At 45.1% G+C, this 20,766-nt stretch overlaps 1 protein-coding gene across 2 annotated transcripts in view; it reads left to right on the forward strand.

The window, feature by feature from the left end:
• Nucleotides 1–20,766, forward strand: part of CABCOCO1 (ciliary associated calcium binding coiled-coil 1) — a 102,442-nt gene that overhangs the window by 18,589 nt on the left and 63,087 nt on the right. Inside the window, exons 4-6 of one of the 2 annotated variants that reach the window (XM_053313012.1) lie at nucleotides 1,471–1,615; nucleotides 2,728–2,754; nucleotides 6,847–6,919. In XM_053313012.1, coding sequence (XP_053168987.1) covers nucleotides 1,471–1,615; nucleotides 2,728–2,754; nucleotides 6,847–6,919 — 245 coding nt within the window. The remainder of the gene's footprint in view (nucleotides 1–1,470; nucleotides 1,616–2,727; nucleotides 2,755–6,846; nucleotides 6,920–20,766) is intronic. The other variant, XM_053313013.1, reaches the window with a different exon arrangement.

Here is a 20,766-nt window from a genome sequence, read left to right on the forward strand (position 1 = left end):
CACTGCGTCTCAACCTGACCTCTTCCCCTCAACATCTGCAATAGGGGAATAGAAATACTTGTATGTATTTATAGGGTTGTTTTAAGGATAACAAGAAGATAACATATTTGAACAACTGTTTGCTATACACATAAAAACAGCCCTTCTGGATCAGGCCTAAGGCCTATCTAGTCCAGCATCCTGTTTCATACAGTGGTCCACCAGATAGCTCTGTGAAACCCACAGCCAAGGTGAGGGCATGCCCTCTCTGCAACTGGTATTGAGAAGCATTGTGCCTCTGAGGCTGGAGGTGGCCTATAGCCACCAGACTAGTAGCCCTCAATAGACCTGTCTTCCATGAATTTGTCTAAGCTCCTTTTAAAGCCGTCCAAACTAGTGGCCATCACCACATCCCATGACAAAGAAATAAGAACTCCTGCTGCTGCTGCGGCTTCTGATTTATTTATTTATTTATTTATTTATTTACTTACTTCTGTGTTGTTTTCCTTCCAAAAATCTCTTGAATCAACTGAATCCCAAAAGTGACATTGTGGAAAAGTGCTCCTTCAGGGCAAAATAACTGCTTCAGAGTGGGGGTTTGGGCAGGAGACTGTGCAGAAGTAAGTAAATAATCCAGTCCGGATCAGCCCTTCGCAGCTTTAGAGTAAAAAGAAGCCTCTAACTAGATGATGAAACATTTAATGTCATGTCTCATTTGACACCAGTGATGCTTTGTCATAGCAGATGCTCTGTCAGCCCTTTGTCATAGCCAATGAATCTTAATCATGAGAATTGTCCACATCCAGAACAGATCTTTTGAAATACAAATCAGTTTTCTGAAAAAGAGCTGTGTAAAACATGAAATTATTCCAATTAAGTCCAAACAAAGGGGTAATTTGTTTTTTTGTGGACATGTTTACACAATAAGTTCTGTCGAATGTTGTTGCAGAAGTAGTTGCCTCCATAGGATTGTCTTGAGTCAACTGCTCCTGGCTACATGAACAAGGAGTTCTAGGATGGTTTTCAGTCACACACCCTTGTTCATTCTTTTCACTTGCTGAGCAATTAATTCCACCCACTGTAGCATACAAAAGATAACAGGCTTACTATTATTTGCCTTAGTTTCCCCCCTCTTGTTTCAGTCCAGTGCAGCATCTGATTTATTCCTTAAATACAAATCAGGGACTGAAATGAATTAAGGGTTTATGATGTCAGAAGAACTGCTTACATTAGCAAGAGCTGTGCATTTACTAATCTGGCAAATATGTTGTATACATAACTTGATAATAGTTCATAAGGGATCTGGGGACATCTAACTGAATGGTTGTCCCACCTGGTGTAAAAGACATTTGTGACATATGCCTTTTCCAGCTGATAACAGTTAGTCAGATCACAGTGTTATTTTTTTCTTTGCTTTGTTTAGGATCTTCTAAGTGTTAAAACAAAATGTGGTTAATAATTTATTTTCATTTCATTTCATTTGCATTGCAGCCCAACATATGACACTAGAAGATAATATCCAAGAACTTGGAAGCACAATGGCTGGAATTGGACAGAGTAATTCAGAGACAAGTGGTGGGTTTGAATTCTTCACTGTAGACCAAGCCAAGGCTATAATCAATTATTTGAAGATCAGGTATTCATCTTATGTCTACACTCTTAAGAAGCACTGTGATAAATGTGCTATTAAGTCTTGCTGTGTTCAGATGTTGGCCACAGAGTCCAGCTTCCACAAAATGCAGACGTTTTCATCCACTCCATATAACTACCACTACAGTAGTTAGTATTCTACAACTTCAATAACTATAACTAGTTGTATTTATACAGCTAGTATAATTACAACTAGTTATTGGCCCATGTATCTTAAGTGCTACAGGAAGGAAGAGGACGAGCATAAGTACAGGGGGATGTGTGCTGGTTTTTTCCCCTTCTTCTTCTTCTTGGACTTCCATATTTGGATTCCATACCCTATATTGTGTTGTAGTAAGCTTCCGTAGGTCCCAGGGACGTAGCAAGGTTGTAGTGGGCCCAGAGACAATTTAAAATGGCCCCCCACCTCACTGAAGCTGAGCTCATGAAGTAAAGAAATCTTAAATGAGGCTGAATAGTGGTAACAAAAAGCATAGTAAAATTTATTTTGTGTGTGTGTGTATTTTTTTATATATATATATATGTGCCACAATAGAACATCATCCTAAATTATTTTTTAAAAGGTTTTGTAAATTGTGGATGATGCAAGTCATTTAATGGTACTAGAGAAAGACATGCTGTTCTGGTAGCTCCAGGTCTTAACACTCATATCAATTTTGGAGAATGACTACAACTGAAGGAAGCCCGGGCGGGTGCGTGGCTGGGGGAGTCAGTCATGTGACTTGCCTCTGGGGGGGCCCCCAAGGCAGTGGGCCCCCAGACAACTGTTTCCCCTTGCCCTATTTAGTTACGCTGCTGCTAGGTCCACTTGCAGAGACTCCATGAGGTTCTAAAATAGAAAGTGAAGACGAATAGTTGGCACTGATACTCATAATACAAGAGTCCTGTGCAAATGTGGCTCTAAGTCTAGGACTGTTAGTTGAATAAATAAAATCTTAGTTGGTTAATAATAAGAATTTTAGTTTATTAAGTAGTTTGTTAAATCTGCATAGGCATGAAATTATTTCTGTTGAAAAATGTCTATTTTTGAGCGAGTGAGCACACTTTATGTTACAGACCTCTCCACACTATAAATTTGTGTCTTTAATGTTTGCACAGAAGAAGAAGATTCAAGTGTGCCATAAGGTGTGTTATCATCTCCTTTTGTTTATCTAGCAGCTAGTATTCAGTGGTATAGGAGAACCTCGACATCCGCAGATTCAACACCTGCAGATTTGCATATCCATGGTTGGCTAATAGACACCGAACCTTGGCATACATGGGAAAAAAGGGGGGGGGCGGCACACTGACCTCACATATGCACTGGTCGGGGGTGGCTGGAAATGACCTTGGAGGTTATTTCCAGCTGCCATTTTGTGTTTCAGAGCCTCAAAATGGCTTCATTTTTTAAAAGAGAGAAAACCAGCAATTTTTGGCCGATTTGGGGGCATTCTGGGGCACAGCACAACTCACAGGGAACAGCTACGTGTGGTAGGAAGCTTCCCCCTCATTCCTCCCCCTCCTGAAATGTGATATTTTAACGATATTTTCCCCAGACCGGGAACCTTACCCCCAATTCCTCATTGCTGCAATGACTCAATATTTGTGGTTTCCATAACAGCGGTTGTACTGTGGAACGAAACTCCTGCAAATATCGAGGTCCTCCTGTATATTGCAATGGTGTATGGAAACCAATAAAGAATACAAGAAGTAACTTGCTAGATTACGCCACAGCCAGATGCTTCAGGGAAGCTCACAAGTAGTGCAGGAGGACACCAGACCTTCTCCATTCTAAGTTCCCAGCATCTTTTATTCATAAGCGTACTGCCTCTGGACATGGCGGTTCCAGGTGGATATTAAAATAGTAAAAGCATACAGTACAGTGAACTCTTTAGAGTGACAGAATCAATCAATCAATGCATATTTCAACCAAGAAAACAGGTCAAGGGATGATTTCTGAGGATAAGATGTTGATGTGTGAGTGTACCAGTCCTACCTCCTTGGGAAGACCTCAGATGTGGACATGAGGAGGGTTCAGTCTCACCTGGTATTGTTTCTCTCCTCCTTTCTCTGGGATGCTTGTAGGCTGGTCAAGTTTCAGGGAAATCTTCACTGGCCCCATATTGGATGTTTCTTGTGAGATATCCTGGTTCTCCTACAACTAGGAGCTATCTCTTCATTATTAGGGCACTGCAGACGTGGCTCTTCTCTGGGCCTGATATGTTTCCTCCTTTGCCCTTACAGTACTGATGGCAAGACAGATGGGATCACACTGGGGTCTGTTTTGCCCTGCTGCACCTTCTCACTCTGGTTTCAGGGGGCTGTGTTCTGCCTTGTTAGGGCTCGTACTTCCATGATTGCTCCATATTGAGATTGGAAACCCTCATTTACTTTGTTTTCTTAAAGTTAGTGATGGATAGAGAATAGTGCTCAATTAATCAGGGCCACTATTTTAATTAACCTAGATATTTTGAATGAATTACTCCATTCAATGAATTAGTTAATAGTGCAGCCTTAATGAAGCCTATGCATGATGAACTATCAGGATTTCATCAGTCTGCCCTGCTTTTCCAGTCCCCAGGGCACTTGTACCCAGTGGTGGCCCCTGCCTTGCTGCTCCCCGAGAGCTGGTCTTGTGGTAGCAAGCATGACTTGTCCCCTTAGCTAAGCAGGGTCTGCCCTGGTTGCATATGAGTGAGGGACTAGACGTGTGAGCACTGTAACGTATTCCCTTCAGGGGATGGAACCGCTTTGGGAAGAGCATCTAGGTTCCAAGTTCCCTGCCCAGCAACTCCAAGATAGTGCTGAGAGAGATTCTTGTCTGCAACCTTGGAGAAGCCGCTGCTAGTCTGCATAGACAATACTGAGCTAGATGGACCTATGGTCTGACTCAGTATATGGCAGCTTCCTGTGTTCCTGCCACCACTAGCCCCCTTGGCTTTGAACTGACCCCTGGCTTGCCGCTCTCTCACTTTCACTCCCTCCCCCTCCTCTTACCACTGCTTCCACCACTTCCCAGCCAGTTTGTGAAGTGGTAAGCAGTGGATGAGCCCTTCCCTTTCTTGTGTGAGTGAGAGGAAGAGGTGCATCAATGCGCTTACTATTGCATGAGCAGGTACACTGCGCAGTAAGGGGTGGATGCACCCATTTCTCTCGCTCGCATGTGAGTGGAGAAGGCTTATTCAGCTGCTTACTGCCATGTAAACCAGCCAGGAACTAGTGGTGCTTGCAGTAACGGCAGGAGAAAGAGGGGGAGGTGAGTGAGAGTGACAAGCTAGGGGCCAGGTCTGGCACTAAAGGAGCTAGGGCTGGCACAGCGGCAGTGGGTGAGTGGGGGCTTGGTGGAACTGTTGGTGGGTGGCAGCCCCCCCACTGAACTAGTGCTTCTGGAGCAAGCTGGGCTGGTTGAAGTATTTGTGTTCTTGCACAAATACTCCAAACTTCCAGGACTTTACTGTGAACCTGCAGCAGCATGGGCCAATCAACTCTGCCCTCTTAACGCTGCACAACATTTGATGGAGGAAGCTGAATTAAAAAGTCCTAAGAACTGTAATGCAAATGAGGACAAATGCCCAAACACTATGGCACAAACCATACTGCAGCTCTTATGATGCCTTCAAGTCTGGTAAAAGTTGACAGGGTTTTGGGGTGTTTTTTTTTAAAAAAAATCTTGTCTCCCAGGGCAAGTAGGCATCAATGTAACTTCTGACATTTTCTTTCAGGAAAAAGTTAAGCTAGGAAAATATGTCAGCGCTAATCACTTTCAGATCCTGGCAAGGTGTCATAAAAAGAAGCCCTGCCCTCTAACTTGGTTCACATCTGTAATCATTTGCTGTGTCATGCCAGAAATCTAACCATCAGTAACAGTAGAAACAAATGCCAAGCATATTTCCATTGTGTCATAAAAAAAGAAAAAGAAATCCGTACTGTTTGTGGGAATACACGTTGCACAAACTACATAATTTGATAGAAATGTGACCAGATTAAGTTCAGTCGGAGCCAGGGCAGTAATAATTTTTCATGCACACACACACTTTCTCTTTCTCTCTCTCCCTCTGGGATATAATGGCCTGAATTCAAAGGGGCTGTATCCAACTACACAAATGCAACAGGGCTTCTGTCAGAGAGAAATGACCAAAGTTATGCCAAGACATTTTGTTGGATTGCATTTTTATTTTTATTTTTTGGGAACTAGGGCTTGTTTATGAGTTTTCTAATACAGAGGTTCCTAGTCTTTTTTTTCTTTATTGTGATGTCCACCAAAGAAATTTCATCTCTTAAGAACTCTGCTGTCAGTTCTATCCCCTGACCCAAAAGCATGAGCCATTTGTAACTATACAGTATTGAACTTCTGTCAGTCCAGGAAGCTACCCACAAAGCTCACTTGAGGGAAAGTGCCTATTGGTGAGTCCTGAAAATATACCTGAGAGGAGGTATAGAAAACAGTTTTTGAAATGAGCCCAACATGTTTTGGATATGAAACTCTTATTCGGGAGGCAACTCTCTTTGACTGATTCTTGGTACCACTCTGTTAAGGGGAGTTGCCCCCCAAAATATTGGGCTTATTTCAATGAACTGTTTGCTAGATCTTGATGAGACCCCTCCTTTGTTACATTTTTTTCTCCTTGCACTTTGGTACGACTCTTTACCTTTTCTCCTGTTGGTGAATCCTGGCAAATGATTAGTTGATCATATAAATAATGGGCATCAATAAAAACAACACTACCTTACCGTACCTTGTTCTGAAATGTGAATTAGGGAGAAACATTTGGATACTTGAATCAGAATTTGGACTAACTTCTGACACACATGTCATAACTTTGACTAATTCTGAAACAATAGGAGGGAATTAAGTTGGAGTTCCAGCTGTCAGGGCTCCCTCCTATTGTTTCCGGATTTAATTCTGGTAGTCCTGACATGGGGACTACTGGGTCCAGTGTGCCAGTTGGAAATATCCGACTGCACAGGCCTAGTGTTGGAGCCTTTGAAGAACTGACTTTCTTTATATGTTTTTTAAAAGTAGAGTTTGTTACTATTTATGCAGAAAAGCTAAATAGGTTGCTTGTGTGGAGGTCTAATACAGTGTGTTTGTATTGGTCCGGGAACTGTGTATAGATAGAACAGTGTTGTCTTATATTAACTTTTCCCCTAGTGTATCTAAATGGCCCCAGTATGCTCTTGAAACACTTCTAAGGGGATTTTTTTTCCTTTTTAAGTGTCCATTTTCTTATCTTTCAGCTTATTCCAACATTATACATTATATGAGTATCTTTTCCACACTCCTAGGGAAGAACTTGTGATAGGAGATGAGGTAAGTAATTTATATGACTGGAACTGATTAAGTGGAATATTTTAATGCGTGTTCTCTGGCATCTGTTTTCTATAGCTCAAAGCAACTTTGTGTCAGAATTGTTCAAGTGTTAAGAGCACAGAATAGCAGATGAAAGAATAAAAGCGAAATACAGTAATGCCTGTCTCCTCAGGAATTTGAAATTTAGAAGAATAAATACGCCATTATTGGTTAGACTTCTAGCTGTATTGTCAAGTATATCATTGTTGACAACATTTATAAGGTTGGTGTATGGAATTTTAGGCATGATTAGGTGTAACTGAAGAAGAGAGTGGCTAATTTATAGAGGTTTTAAGCTACTGTGCATCGGGTATATCTGATATTGGATATTAGAATATTGGATATAATCGGAAATAATTCCAATCCGATAGTTAGAGGCCTGTATCAGATTGCAATTATCCAATAAGTTCTAGGAAATATTAGGAAAATGTTGTAAAAAGTGTTGGTGAATAGGAAGACAAAATGACTGTGGAAATTTAAAATGGCTCCTCAACGTTTGGCAGTTCAAACAAATATTTTTCCCCAATTGCCATCTTCTGCCATTTGCCTGCCATCCCGCCCGTTTGTTTTTTTAAAAAATTGTTTAGGCAATTTAATTTGCTTACCAATGTAAAAAGCAAGTGGTAGATCCTCAGATGTGACACTTCCCCTATTATTCCTGGATGTTACATAATTACCTATGTGATTCTTGGATGTCATATCACTTTTCTGCTGCAGTTCTCAGATATGAGTACAATATCTGAATTACTTTTTAAAAATTTAAATACACAGAATCCTACCACTCTCCACTATGTGTCTGCCAAATTTCAAAGCTCTCTGTCCAGTTTTTTTTTTTTTAACCTTAAAAAAAAAATTCCCATAGAAGTCTATGGGGCTTTTCACCAATATTTTTTATCGGATTTCCTATTAGAAATCCAGTAACAGTATTTTAAAGGGCCCAAAGACCCAATACCAATACCTATCATATCATATCATATCTGATATTATCAATAGATAAGAAGAAGCACCATATTCCATATGACCCTCCCAGAACCCTAAGAGCCTCTTAAAGAGGCCATGCTCCGTCCCCCGTCCCCCCCACATATGTGGTGAGGCAGCTGGTAACTAGGGAGAGGGCCTTTCAGGAAGTGGCATCCACTGGTGCCATGTTCAGCAGCGACATTATGAAATAGCCTCCTCAGTGAGGCTCAGCTATGTTCTTTTAGATGTCAGGGGAAGACCTTTTTGTTCATTTGGGCTTTTAAAATATTTTTGTTTTGTTTTTAATTGTAATTTATTGTAGTTTGTGTTTAATTGTATGTTTTATTTTACTGTTATTATTTTACTTTGTGAGCTACCCCGAGAACAAGTGTTATTGGGCAGCTATATAAACAATAATAATAATAATAAGTAGTAGTAGTAGTTGCATCTTCTTTCCCTCTCTGTGTTACCAGTGCATAATGTGTATTCATCAGACACTGTAAACAAGCCTATTTATTTCTTTAGCTAGCTAGCATATTTCTATACTGTCCAACATATGGCAGTTTACATAATGCTGTATTGTGATGATACGTATGATTATATCACGTTTCTTTTGTGTGGTGTTTTAGTGCTGTTTCCATGTGTTTCTGCACATTTGTAACACACCACATACAAATTATCTTGATACACCACTGCAGTATGTGCAATCACTTACAAGTTTACTTTTCAGTAGCATTTTATCAGTGCACATAAGTATATGTGTGCATTGGTAAAACTGCAAACAAAAACTTGGGGTCTGAGCTGTTGGTACTCGGTAACTGACCAGGAGAGAGATCTTCAAGTTGTGGTGGACAGCTCGTTCACAGCAGCTGTGAAAAAGGCAAATTCCATGCTAGGGATAATTATTTATTTATTATTTATTTATTTAACGCATTTTAATACCACCCCAAAATGCAAGTTCTCTGGGTGGTTTACAAGACAATAAAAAACAACCAATAAAAAGATTAACACATTTCAACAATTAAAATTTAAAATGTTTAAACTATTAAAACACAATTAAAATACAATTAAAACAATATCTAATTAAAAGCCTGGGTGAACAAATGCGTCTTGACTGCCCTTTTAAAAATTGTAAGAGATGGGAAGGCTCTTGTTTCAGCAGGAAGTGTGGTTCCAAAGCCACGGGACAGCAATGGAGGAGGCCCATCCCTGAGTAGCCACCAGATGAGCCAGTGGCAACTGCAGACAGACCTCTCCAGATGATCTCAATGGGCAGTGTGGTTCATAACGAAGAAGATGTTCTCTTAAATACCCAGGGCCCAAGCTGCTTAGGGCTTTATAGGTTATAACCAAAACCTTGTACTTTGCTTGGAAACTTATCGGCAGCCAGTGTAGGTAGATCTTTTAAGATAGGAGTGATATGGTCTCTCCGAGATGACCCAGAGACCAACCTGACTGCCGCATTCTGGACTAACTGCAGTTTCTGGACTACGTACAAAGGCAAGCCCATGTAGAACGCATTGCAGTAGTAAAGTATGGGCGTGACCGGCAGATGTACTACTGTTCTGAGGTCATTTATCTCAAGAAATGGACGCAGCTGGCGTATCAGCCGAAGCTGATAAAAGGCACTTCTGGCCACTGCCTCAACCTGGGACACCAGCGAGAGTTTTGTGTCCAGAAGCACCCCAAGACTGTGTACCAGTTCCTTCTGGGGAAGTGTGACCCCATCCAGAACAGGTAGATCAAAATCATCTCCGGAGTTCCGACCCCGCACAATAAGTACCTCCGTCTTATCTGGATTCAGCCTCAGCCTGTTACCTCTCATCCAGCCCTTCACTGCCTCCGGGCAGGCATTTAGGGAGGTTATGCCTTCTCCTGATGATGTTGGCATGGAGAAATAGATTTGAATGTCATCAGCATACTGATAACACCCTGCACCAAATCTCCTGATGATCCCAGCGGTTTCATGCAGATGTTAAACAACATTGGAGACAATATGGAGCCCTGAGGAACACCATGCCAAAGTTCAGTTTTTGAAGAACAGTCCCCGAGGGACACCATTAGGAAGGGGACTGAAAATTAAAATGCTAATATTATAATGCCCTTATACAAAACTATGGTGCGGCCACATTTGGAGTACTGGGTATAGTTCCTGGTAGGCCTTGGGCCTGATCCAGCAGGGATGTTTTTATTTTCTTAAAAATGATCATTATGCATTCAAACATATAGTCACATCAAGATTGCTTTTGCACTGTATTATCAATGCTCAATGTACATGTGAGAGTGAGGAAGGTCATGAAGGAACTGAAAACTTCAGCAAACTGTGCTTGCATGGTATTCCATACAAAATTCAAAAATTTTAAAAAATAGAGAATTCCTAATACATCAATTTGACTTCAGAAAGACCAGAAGAAATTGGGCTAAGAAGAATTTTGGAAGCATTCCTACATTTGTACATAATTTATTTGGGGTGTAGGACTCATTTTTTCTGCCATTCTTGTAAATTCACCCTTGGTGCCTTAATTACCTTGATGCAATTTTATATGATCCTTCAGATAAGGACAACTTCCTTAGTGCAGAAAGGTGTGTTAGAAAATTTTGCTGTGACTTATTCAGATTCTCACACAGAAAATTACTTCTCAGCCCACCCACCCCACCCCACCCCACCCCACCCCTGGAAGAGCTGGGTTTTTTTAAATAAAAGATTCTTTATAAAATAAAACAGTAGGTCCCTGTGTTATGGCAAAGATCCTTGTGAGGTACTGTTTGCTCACCCTTGCTTTATAATGTCCCATCTCACTGCTCACCCACTTATTTCAATACTAGTTAATCAAACTAGTGTCTGCTAGTGTCTGGCAAACTTCTGCTGGTCAGTGGGTGGGTTCACAAGTAATGGTGGCACCTGAGGTTCACATGAGCACCCACAGCCCTAAGAGGACATGTTACCCCCTCATCCCTGCACAAGCCTCTACCTCCTGTCCAGGTTCTCATATGCAGAGGCTGGTTGTGATGTCCAAACCCACCAATCTCAGCCCTTGTCCTACCTTTGTGAGCTTTGAAGTACGTTACAGCTGTCAGGTTCCCTGATGGAAGTAGGGCAGGATATGCTGAGATTGGTTGTGACAACTGAACCCACCAATCTCAACACATCAGAACCTGGACAAAAGTAGAGGTTTATGGGGGGATGGGGGCACTTACTTTTGGGGCTGTGGGTGCTTACGTGAACCTCAGGTGCCGCTGTTGTGTGTGAACCAGCCCACTGACCACAATTCAAAGAAGTTCTATTGCACACAGGAGAGTACTGTGTGCAAAACCAGAAGTTTCTTTGCCTTTTCTTCTGCAGCTGTTCCCACTGCAGAGAAGCCAATCCATTTTTTTAGGAATTGAGCAGCAACTAGTCTCTTGAAGGTGGAACTAATGTGGCAGAAAGTTCAAGCAAAGCTCCAACTGTTGGCACAGTTCTCTCCCGTACACGTCACCTCTCTGGATTACAATACTATTTTTAAGTAATACAACTGCATATATTTTAAATATATGAAGTAGATAATAGTTATTTTGAGAGAGACTTCTAAAGTGTTATTTCCCCTAAAGTTCATTTCTAAATGGCTCAGAAAATTATTGGCCGATAAAAAAGCAGCTTTATAGTGAGGGAGCAATGAATAAATGTCACTACTGCCCTGCTGACTGCTAGCCCTCATAAATCAGTTGGTCTAATAAGAATAAAGCCATTGCAAAAGAAAACTGTCAGACATGAATGTCAGACTCTTGTGAGAGGACATATCTTGGCATTTATCTAGCAATGGGAAGCATTTGTTCAGTAACATTCAAGTTTCTTCTTCATGCCCACTTGAGATGTAAAGCTTTGTAGAAATAACACCATAAAATGAATCCAGATTATAAAAGTATTTTAAATCAGGAAACTTATTAGTATTCTTATCCAGTTAGAAAGCTGGGTTAGGAGCTAATCGGTATATAGAAGATCCATGCAGGAAAAAAAGATTGGGGCAAGTTCTACTGCTTCCATACTGGCTTAGGGTCAAATTACACGTTACATTAAATGCATAAAATATCCATGGGAGGGTCTGATCAGGTTCAGGGCTGCAGCAGAGGAAAGGGGCAAGCCTCCCTTTCCTTCCCATGCCAGAGTCCCAATCCTGTGGTTCTCCTCCCCGCCCTCCACTGTGGCTAATATTTAAAGTTGCGGGGAGGGGAAGCTTGCAGGGTTGAACAATAGGCTTGTTCTCTTTCTTTCTTTCTTTCTTTCACTTCTATACCGCCCCCCACACGCGTGTCTCTGGGCAGTTCACAATGATAAAACAGTTAAAACACATATAAAAACACATAAACAATTTAAAACTAACAATTTAAAAATCAATCACAGAATTAAAACCTATACATTATTAAGAAGCTGAAAAGGCCTGAGTAAAAAGATGGGTATTTAAATATTTTTTAAAAAATTGTCAGAGATGGGGAGGATCCTATCTCAATAGGGAGCGCATTCCATAGTCCCAGGGCAGCAACCGAGAAGGCCCGTCTCCATGTGGCCACCAGACAAACTGGTGGCAACTGGAGACGGACCTCCAGAGACTACCGCAATGGACAGTGGGGCTCATAGTGAAGAAGACGTTCTCTCAAGTACCCAGGGCCTAAGCCATTTAGGGCTTCATAAGTTATAACTAGCACTGTATTTTGCCCGGAAACCTATAGGCAGCCAGTGTAACTCCATCAGCAGAGGTGTAACGTGGTCTCTCCGAGATGACCCAGAGACCAGCCTGGCTGCCGCATTCTGAACCAACTGAAGTTTCCGGACTACGTACAAAGGCAGCCCCACGTAGAGCGCATTACAGAAGTCAAGTCTGGAGATTACCAACAAATGTACCACTGTTTTGAGGTCATTGATCTCGAGAAACGGGCACAGCTGGCGTATCAGCCGGAGTTGATAGAAAGCACCCCTGGCCTCAACCTGAGAAACCAGGGAGAGGTGTGAATCCAGTAGTACTCCCAGACTGCAAACCTGTACCTTTTGGAGAAGCGTGACCACATCTAGAACAGGTAGATCACAATAAGTACCTCCGTCCTATCTGGATTCAGCTTCAGTTTATTCTCCCTCATCCAGCCCATTACTGCTTCCAGGCAGGCATTTTGGGAAGATATGCCAGCTCCTGAAGAAGTTGACATAGAGAAGTAGATCTGGGTGTCATCAGCATACTGGTAACACCTGGCTCCAAATCCCCTGATGATCTCTCCCAGTGGTTTCATGTAGATATTAAAAAGCATTGGAGAAAGTACGGAGCCTTGAGGGACATCGTACTTAAGCTCAGATTTCGAAGAGCAACAATCTCCAATCGACACCATCTGGAATCTATCCGAGAGGTAGGAGCGGAACCACTGTAAACAGTGCCTCCCACCCCCAACACCCTCAGACGTTCCAGAAGGATACTATGGTCGATAGTATCGAAAGCTACCGAGAGATCCAAAAGGACCCACAGAGTCACACTTCCTCTGTCAATTCCGAATTGGAGATCATCCATCAGGCCAAACAAGGCAGTCTCCACCCCATAGCCCGCCCAAAAACCAGTTTGAAATGGGTCTAGATAATCAGTTTCCTCCAAGACTTCCTGGAGCTGAGAGGCCACCACCCTCTCAATTACCTTGCCCAGCCATGGGAGGTTGGAGACAGGCCTATAATTGCTCAACTCTGAGGGATCTAACGCAGACTTCTTTAGAAGAGGTATAATAATTGCCTCCTTAAGACAAGGAGGCATCCTGCCCTCCCTCAGAGGGTTTCCACCAGGGTTTCCACCTCCCTCAGATTTATGATTTCCACCAGGCCGCCTACAACAGCCTCCCTGCTAAATAGAACAAGCCATGTTGGGCAAGGGACAAGCCATGTTGGGCACATGACCTCCTATATAGAGTTGGAGGAGCGCCAAGCCAGGTTAGGATAGCTGTGCATGCTCCTGATCAGCAGTTCTCTCCACACATCATCATCATCTACTTTATTTCGGTCATTGACCAGAAACATTACACACAGCAGAACGTAATTTACATAAAATATAACAAAATTTAACCACTGTATTGGAATATTTATAATTAAAGAGAGACTCATCTGAATAACCAGGAAACATCACAAGATAAGGCAAAATAAGTGTTGATCGATCATTCTTGTAGAGGTCACAATGTAAAATACCATGTTCAGTAGTCTCGATATCGCCAGACCCACAAGGGCAAAGTCGGGATGCATAAGGAACCCCCCTAAACCTCCCTTAAAGTACCGCTGTAGGGAGCGCATTTAATTGAGCTAAACATAGTGCCCACCTAAACTTGGGAAAGGAAATATTACTTAGGTATGCAGCGGGTTTTGTATTAAAATGCTGATCTCCAAGGTAAACACCTTTTGGGATTTTGGCAACTTCTAACTGTAAATCAGTGATCAGCAGTTTTATAAACCTGAACACCAGGGTAGCAGGAGAGTCACATCCAACCCACATTCTGCTCCCAGCATTTTATCGATGGTGGATGAAAAGTTGTCCTACCCAGCTCCTAGCTCTCACACGATCTCTCTCCTGTCCTCTACATTGATATTTGAGTTTAACAAATTGCTGATCAGCGGCACACATGACTATCCGACCCAGAATGGGCTCTCCTCCAGTCCTGTTTAGGGTAGAGTGAACAAGCCTTATGTGTTTAATGAAGTGTGTAGTTTGCTTCTGAGACCATGGGTTGAAATATCAAACCCATGATATCTCATGGAGCATTTTGGAATCATACAGTGTGAAATAAGGGGTATTCTTTGTGATCCTTGTGGTGGCTATGGCATCATTCCCAACATTGGGCTCTGTGCCTGCGCAGTCGCCCTCGTGGAAGGATTTGACAGCTCCATGAGGTACTTGAAGTCCTGGCCTCTGTCTTCCTGGGTGGCAAGCGCCTCTTCCCCTCAGTTCCTTTCTGTCCGCTGTGCTGTGCATTTCTCCTTGGATGTGCTCTGCATCCCCAGTTCCTAGGAAAGAGAATTACAGTTCGTTAGTTGGTTTATTCATCGTTCCATTGGTTTTTTCGACTCAGATTGCCTTTTGACCATTCTCTCCCTCCTGTCGGCCTAGTTTATTATTTGGTGAAAATTTGGACTCTGATCTTGGACTTCCCTCAACTACTCTTGCTTGTCTTTTGTTTGGCTTTGTCTATTCTCAAAATCTCTTGGCTCTGACTACAGACTGTTCTGACCTTGCTCATTCTCCTGCGTTTTCCTTGTCCCTCAGTCTCATGGACTTCTGGAAAATGTTTAAGCATTATACCTCACTAGTATTTTTAAGCCCGTTAAAATAACGGGCACTAGTTGGGTTATGTTTTCCCCTCTCCTCCCCCCTGCCCCTCTCCCTCTTGCCCCTCCCCCCCGCATTTTTAAATTTTCTTCTTACCGGCCCGTCGCTCCTCCTCCCGGGCGGCAAACAGTTAATTTTGGAAGTGGCGGCGAAGCAGCAGCAGGAGGCGGCGACTGGGTCCGATGCCGGCCGTGGTGGGCCCGCCATGCCACGCGGCCTGCCGTGGCCGCTGCCACCGCTTGTCCGTCGTTGCGGCCGGCTGCCAGACAGCCACTGCTCTCCCCATTCCCACCTTCTGCCCCTGGTATCGGGGCCCACTGCGGGCTGCCCGTCCGCTGCCGGGCCGGCTCCGCAACCACCAACCGTCGCCCCGCCGCAGCTGCCATGGGCCCCACTCGCCACCGCCATCGCTTCTCCGTTGTCCCGTTGCCGCCGCCGCCATCAGGCCCTGTCACCCCGCCGCGGCCGGCATTGGCCCCAGTCGCCGCCGCCTCCTGCTGCTGCTTTGTCGCCGCTTCCAACGCTTGGAGGTCCGGACCGGGACCCAACATGGCTGCCTGGTGCCTGCGGCTGTATCTTTCTCGGACGTTCTGGGCATGCGCTCCGCGCATGCCCAGAACAGCCGAGAAAGACACGGGCACAGAGACACGGGCGGACACCCAAGCCTTTTATTATAGAGGATGCCGTGGCACTTTACCATCCTCTGACCGCCATGAGCTCTGTCTGTTTTGCTTAGGAGAAGACCATACCATGAGGATTTGCAAAATCTGCCTGTCCTTCTCTAAGCAGACACAGAGAACAGGGGTGTAACTATAATAGGACAAGGGGAGAAAGTTGTCTGGGGACCCACTGCCTTGGCGGGGGGGCCCCAGAGACAAGTCACATGACTGACTCCCCCAGCCACACACCTGGGCTTCCTTCAGTTGTATTCATCCTCTGAAACTGATGTGAGTATTAAGACCTGGAGTTACAGCATGTCTTTCTCAGCATTTATTAGTAAAGCATTTTACTATGCTTTTTTGTTACCACTATTCAGCCACATTTAAGATTTCTTTACTTTATGAGCTGAGCTTCAGTGGGGGGGAGCATTTTAAAATCTTGTCTCTGGGCCCACTCGAACCTTGCTATGCCCCTGGCGGAAAAGCTGAGAACTCCAACTAAGGGCTGCCCTTTATGAGTCAGCCCGCTGACACTGATGCCTTCAACATAGATGGCATCAGTACTGAAGCCAGTGTTGACGCTGAGATCGACATGAATGGTGGAAACAAAGGGCATACACTGCGTTCTGTAGAACTACGATGTTCTGGAATAAGGATAATCAGACCAACTGCTAAAACCTTTGCCTCTGAACAAATTCTGGTTATTCAAGGGCTGGCATCTAGCAACCCTGTAAAACAGTGGGGAGAGTTGGAGCTGGGGTTACTTCTGATCCAAAGCAACACTCTCAGGACCCACCCAAATAGAAGGGATCCATGGAGGGCAGTTTCTTGAGGGCCCCCTAAAACTTGAGGCCCGTTCTGTCTTCATAATTTCTAAGACTAATTTCTAAACATTTTAGACACATAAATACAAAAGGTCTCCAGGAATCTGAATGCCCACATGGTTTGTCAACATTGTTGATGCATATAGATTCCAGGTGGCCTTTGCTTAAAACACTATTTATTTATTTATTTATTTTTACATTTATATACCGCCTTTCGTTAAAAAGATAACCCCAAGGCGGTTTACAAAAGTTAAAAACATACAATAAAAAGACAATAAAAACATCATGTTAAAAATATAAAAACATAAAAACAGGCATAAAAACAATACAACAAATACAACAAATAAAAACACAAAGAAGCTGCAGTAGAAAACGATCATGTAAAAGCCTGGGTAAAAAGCCAAGTCTTTAAAAGCTTTCTAAAAGCCGTGATGGAGTCCGAGGAACGAATGGCCACTGGGAGAGCATTCCAGAGTCTGGGGGCAGCAACAGAGAAGGCCCTGTCCCGAGTGCACGACAGCCGGGCCTCCCTCATTGTCGGCACCCGGAGCAGGGCCCCCTCAGATGACCTTGTCAAGCGGGCAGCAACCCGTGGGAGCAGGCGGTCCCTCAGATACCCCGGGCCCAAACCGTTTAGGGCTTTAAAGGTCAAAACCAGCACCTTGAATTGGACCCGGAAACGAACCGGCAGCCAGTGCAGCTCTTTCAAAATGGGGGTGATATGTTCCCAACGGGCAGCTCCGGATAAAACCCTCGCTGCCGCGTTTTGCACTAGCTGCAGTTTCCGGATATTCTTCAAGGGCAGCCCCACGTAGAGCGCGTTACAGTAATCCAGCCGCGACGTGACTAAGGCGTGGGTAACCGTGGCCAGATCTGCCTTCTCGAGAAAGGGACGCAGCTGGCGCACCAGCCGAAGCCGTGCAAAGGCACCCCTGGCCACCGCCTCCACCTGAGCTTCCAAAAGCAGAGCCGGGTCCAGTAGTACCCCCAAGCTGCGTACTTGCTCCTTCAAGGGGAGTGCAACCCCATCCAGAACCGGTAAAATCTCCTCATCCCGATTGGCTCTCCTACTGACCAACAGTACCTCCGTCTTATCCGGATTCAATTTCAGTTTGTTAGCCCACATCCAACCCATCACGGCCTCCAGCCCCCGATTCAGGACATCCACCGCCTCCCTAGGATCAGATGACAAGGAGAGATAGAGCTGAGTGTCATCCGCATATTGCTGACAACTCAGTCCAAATCTCCGGATGACCTCTCCCAGCGGCTTCATGTAGATGTTAAACAGCATGGGGGACAAGACCGAACCCTGCGGGACCCCACAGGCCAACGGCCACGGGGCCGAGCAGTAGTCCCCCAGCACCACCTTCTGAACCCTCCCCTCAAGAAAGGACCGAAACCACTGCAACGCAGTGCCTCCGATTCCCATACTCGAGAGGCGGCCCAGAAGGATACCATGGTCGATGGTATCGAACGCCGCCGAGAGGTCCAGCAGAACCAACAGGGACGCACTCCCCCTGTCTAGTTCCCGGCGTAGGTCATCCACTAGGGCGACCAAGGCAGTCTCAGTCCCATACCCGGGGCGGAAGCCAGATTGAAAAGGGTCCAGATAATCCGTATCATCCAAGACCCTCTGCAGCTGGGACGCCACCACACACTCCATCACCTTGCCCAGAAAGGGGAGGTTAGACACAGGTCTATAGTTGTCCAGGCTGGAGGGATCAAGGGAGGGCTTTTTTAATAGAGGTCTTACCACCGCCTCCTTAAGGCACGATGGCATCCTGCCCTCCCTTAATGAAGCATTAACGATCACCTCCAGCCATCTACCTGTCCCCTCCCTGGCAGCTTTTATTAGCCATGAAGGGCAAGGGTCAAGAGCGCACGAAGTCGCCCGCACACTGCCCAGGATCTTGTCCACATCCTCAGGCCGCAGTAACCGAAAAGAATCCAACACAACGGGACCAGATGGTACCAAAGGCACGTCTGCCGGAACTGCCAAAACTCTGGAGTCCAGGTCAGCACGGATGCAAGCGACTTTATCTGCAAAGCGACAGGCAAACCGATCACAAAGAGCTGTAGATGGCTCCTCCCCCATTGTCTGGGGGGATGTGTGGAGCAAGGTTTTCACCACACGAAACAGCTCTGTTTGTCTGCACTGAGCAGACGCAATGGAGGCGGAGAAAAAGCATTTCTTCGCCGCCCCCACCGCCACGGCATAGTCCCTAAAATGGGCTCTAGCCCGTGTTCGGTCGGATTCGTGACGACTCTTCCTCCAGCGTCGCTCCAGCCGTCGCCCGAGTTGCTTCATCGCCCTAAGCTCCGAGGAAAACCAAGGAGCCGAACGGGCTCCACCAAGCCGGAGAGGGCGCTTGGGGGCAACCGTGTCAACAGCCCGGGCCATCTCTCCATTCCAGAGATCAACCAAGGCCTCGACAGGGTCACCAGCTCTGGACACTGGAAACTCCCCGAGGGCCGTCTGAAATCCAAGCGGATCCATAAGCCTCCGGGGGCGGACCATCTTAATCGGCCCACCACCCCTGCAGAGGGTAGACGGAGCAGTCAAACTAAACCCCACCAGGTGATGATCTGTCCATGACAAGGGAGTGGTCTCAAATTCCCCCACCTCCAGATCATTTATTTCCCGGTCGGCAAAAACCAGATCCAGAGTGTGTCCCGCCACATGGGTAGGGCCCGATACCAATTGAGACAGGCCCATGGTTGCCATGGAGGCCATGAAATCCTGAGCCGCACCCACTAGGGGGGCCTCAGCGTGGACATTGAAATCCCCCAAAACAATAAGCCTGGGGGAACCCAAAGCCACCTCCGAGACCACCCCCGCCAGCTCAGGTAGGGAGACTGAAGTGCAGCGGGGTGGTCGGTACACCAGCAGAATCCCCAGCCTATCTCGGAGGCCCAGCCTCAAGGACAAACACTCAAAATTCTGAGATTGCCTGACCGGGCACCTGGAAATGGGAAGAGTCTCACGGAAGATGACTGCAACGCCTCCTCCCCGACCCTCGAGGCGGGGCTGCTGCACGATCTGGAAACCTGGAGGACAAAGCTGAGAGAGACCAACCCCGCCCAGCGGATCCAACCAGGTCTCCGTCACGCATACCAGGTCAGCACGCTCATCCACAATCAGATCGTGGATAAGAGATGTTTTTGTGTTAACTGACCTGGCATTCAGCAGCAGCACCCTAATCCTCGAAGGAGTGTTCCCAGAGCTCCCTAGGGTCAGAGGGTTGGGAGAAGGGCCGGAAAAAGGAACAGGCCTCAATTGCCTGGACCGATTTCCCCTGTAACGGCCTGCCGAACTCCCACCGCCATACCTCCCTCTGCCCGCTACCCGTGATATTGCCGCCCCCACTCCAGACCCACTTTTTCGCTCCCCCAGGCACATCTCCCCAGAATAAACCACCACGGCTTCTTGGCTTACTAAAAAACCAAGACCAGACTTGCGTGATCTAGGTTTGTGACACTAGGTTTGTCTCTTTGCCTTGGGCACAGAGTTGCTAATTTAATGTAACTGACACTGCATATTCAAAGAGCGCCAGTGGAGGGCATGCTGAATACAGGAACTCAGTGGAGCAGTTTCCATTAACACATGCCAGCCCTCATAACAAATGTTTAAATTGTTGAGACATTAATTGAATAGAAGCTTTTATTATTTTCTATTTGGGGGGCTCAGCTAATTTATTTTACTTAGGGTGATATATTACGTTATGTCTTTTAAGGAGTTTTGGTAACATTTACAAATGCAGCCTTGACGGTTACATGTTCATGCTGTTTTTGAATGGAACAAACTTAACGTCTTACAGAATGATGTTTGCTTTGAAGCATTTCCTAATAAAAATAATGTGGTTGGTAAATGTAGTTTTATGCCTCTTTCCTTCAATGAGTGTGATGGAATAATCTGCCATTTATAACCCTTCTGAGTAGATTAATTTTAACTTTTTGAAAGAATTCCATACTATGGGATGAACCTCTTTGCTTCATATGCTCTACTCTAGAATTTATTTGAGCAGGGAAAGTTCCCAGAGCAA

This window comes from Hemicordylus capensis, chromosome 3 (assembly GCF_027244095.1).
Source record: "Hemicordylus capensis ecotype Gifberg chromosome 3, rHemCap1.1.pri, whole genome shotgun sequence".
Taxonomy (NCBI): domain Eukaryota; kingdom Metazoa; phylum Chordata; class Lepidosauria; order Squamata; family Cordylidae; genus Hemicordylus; species Hemicordylus capensis.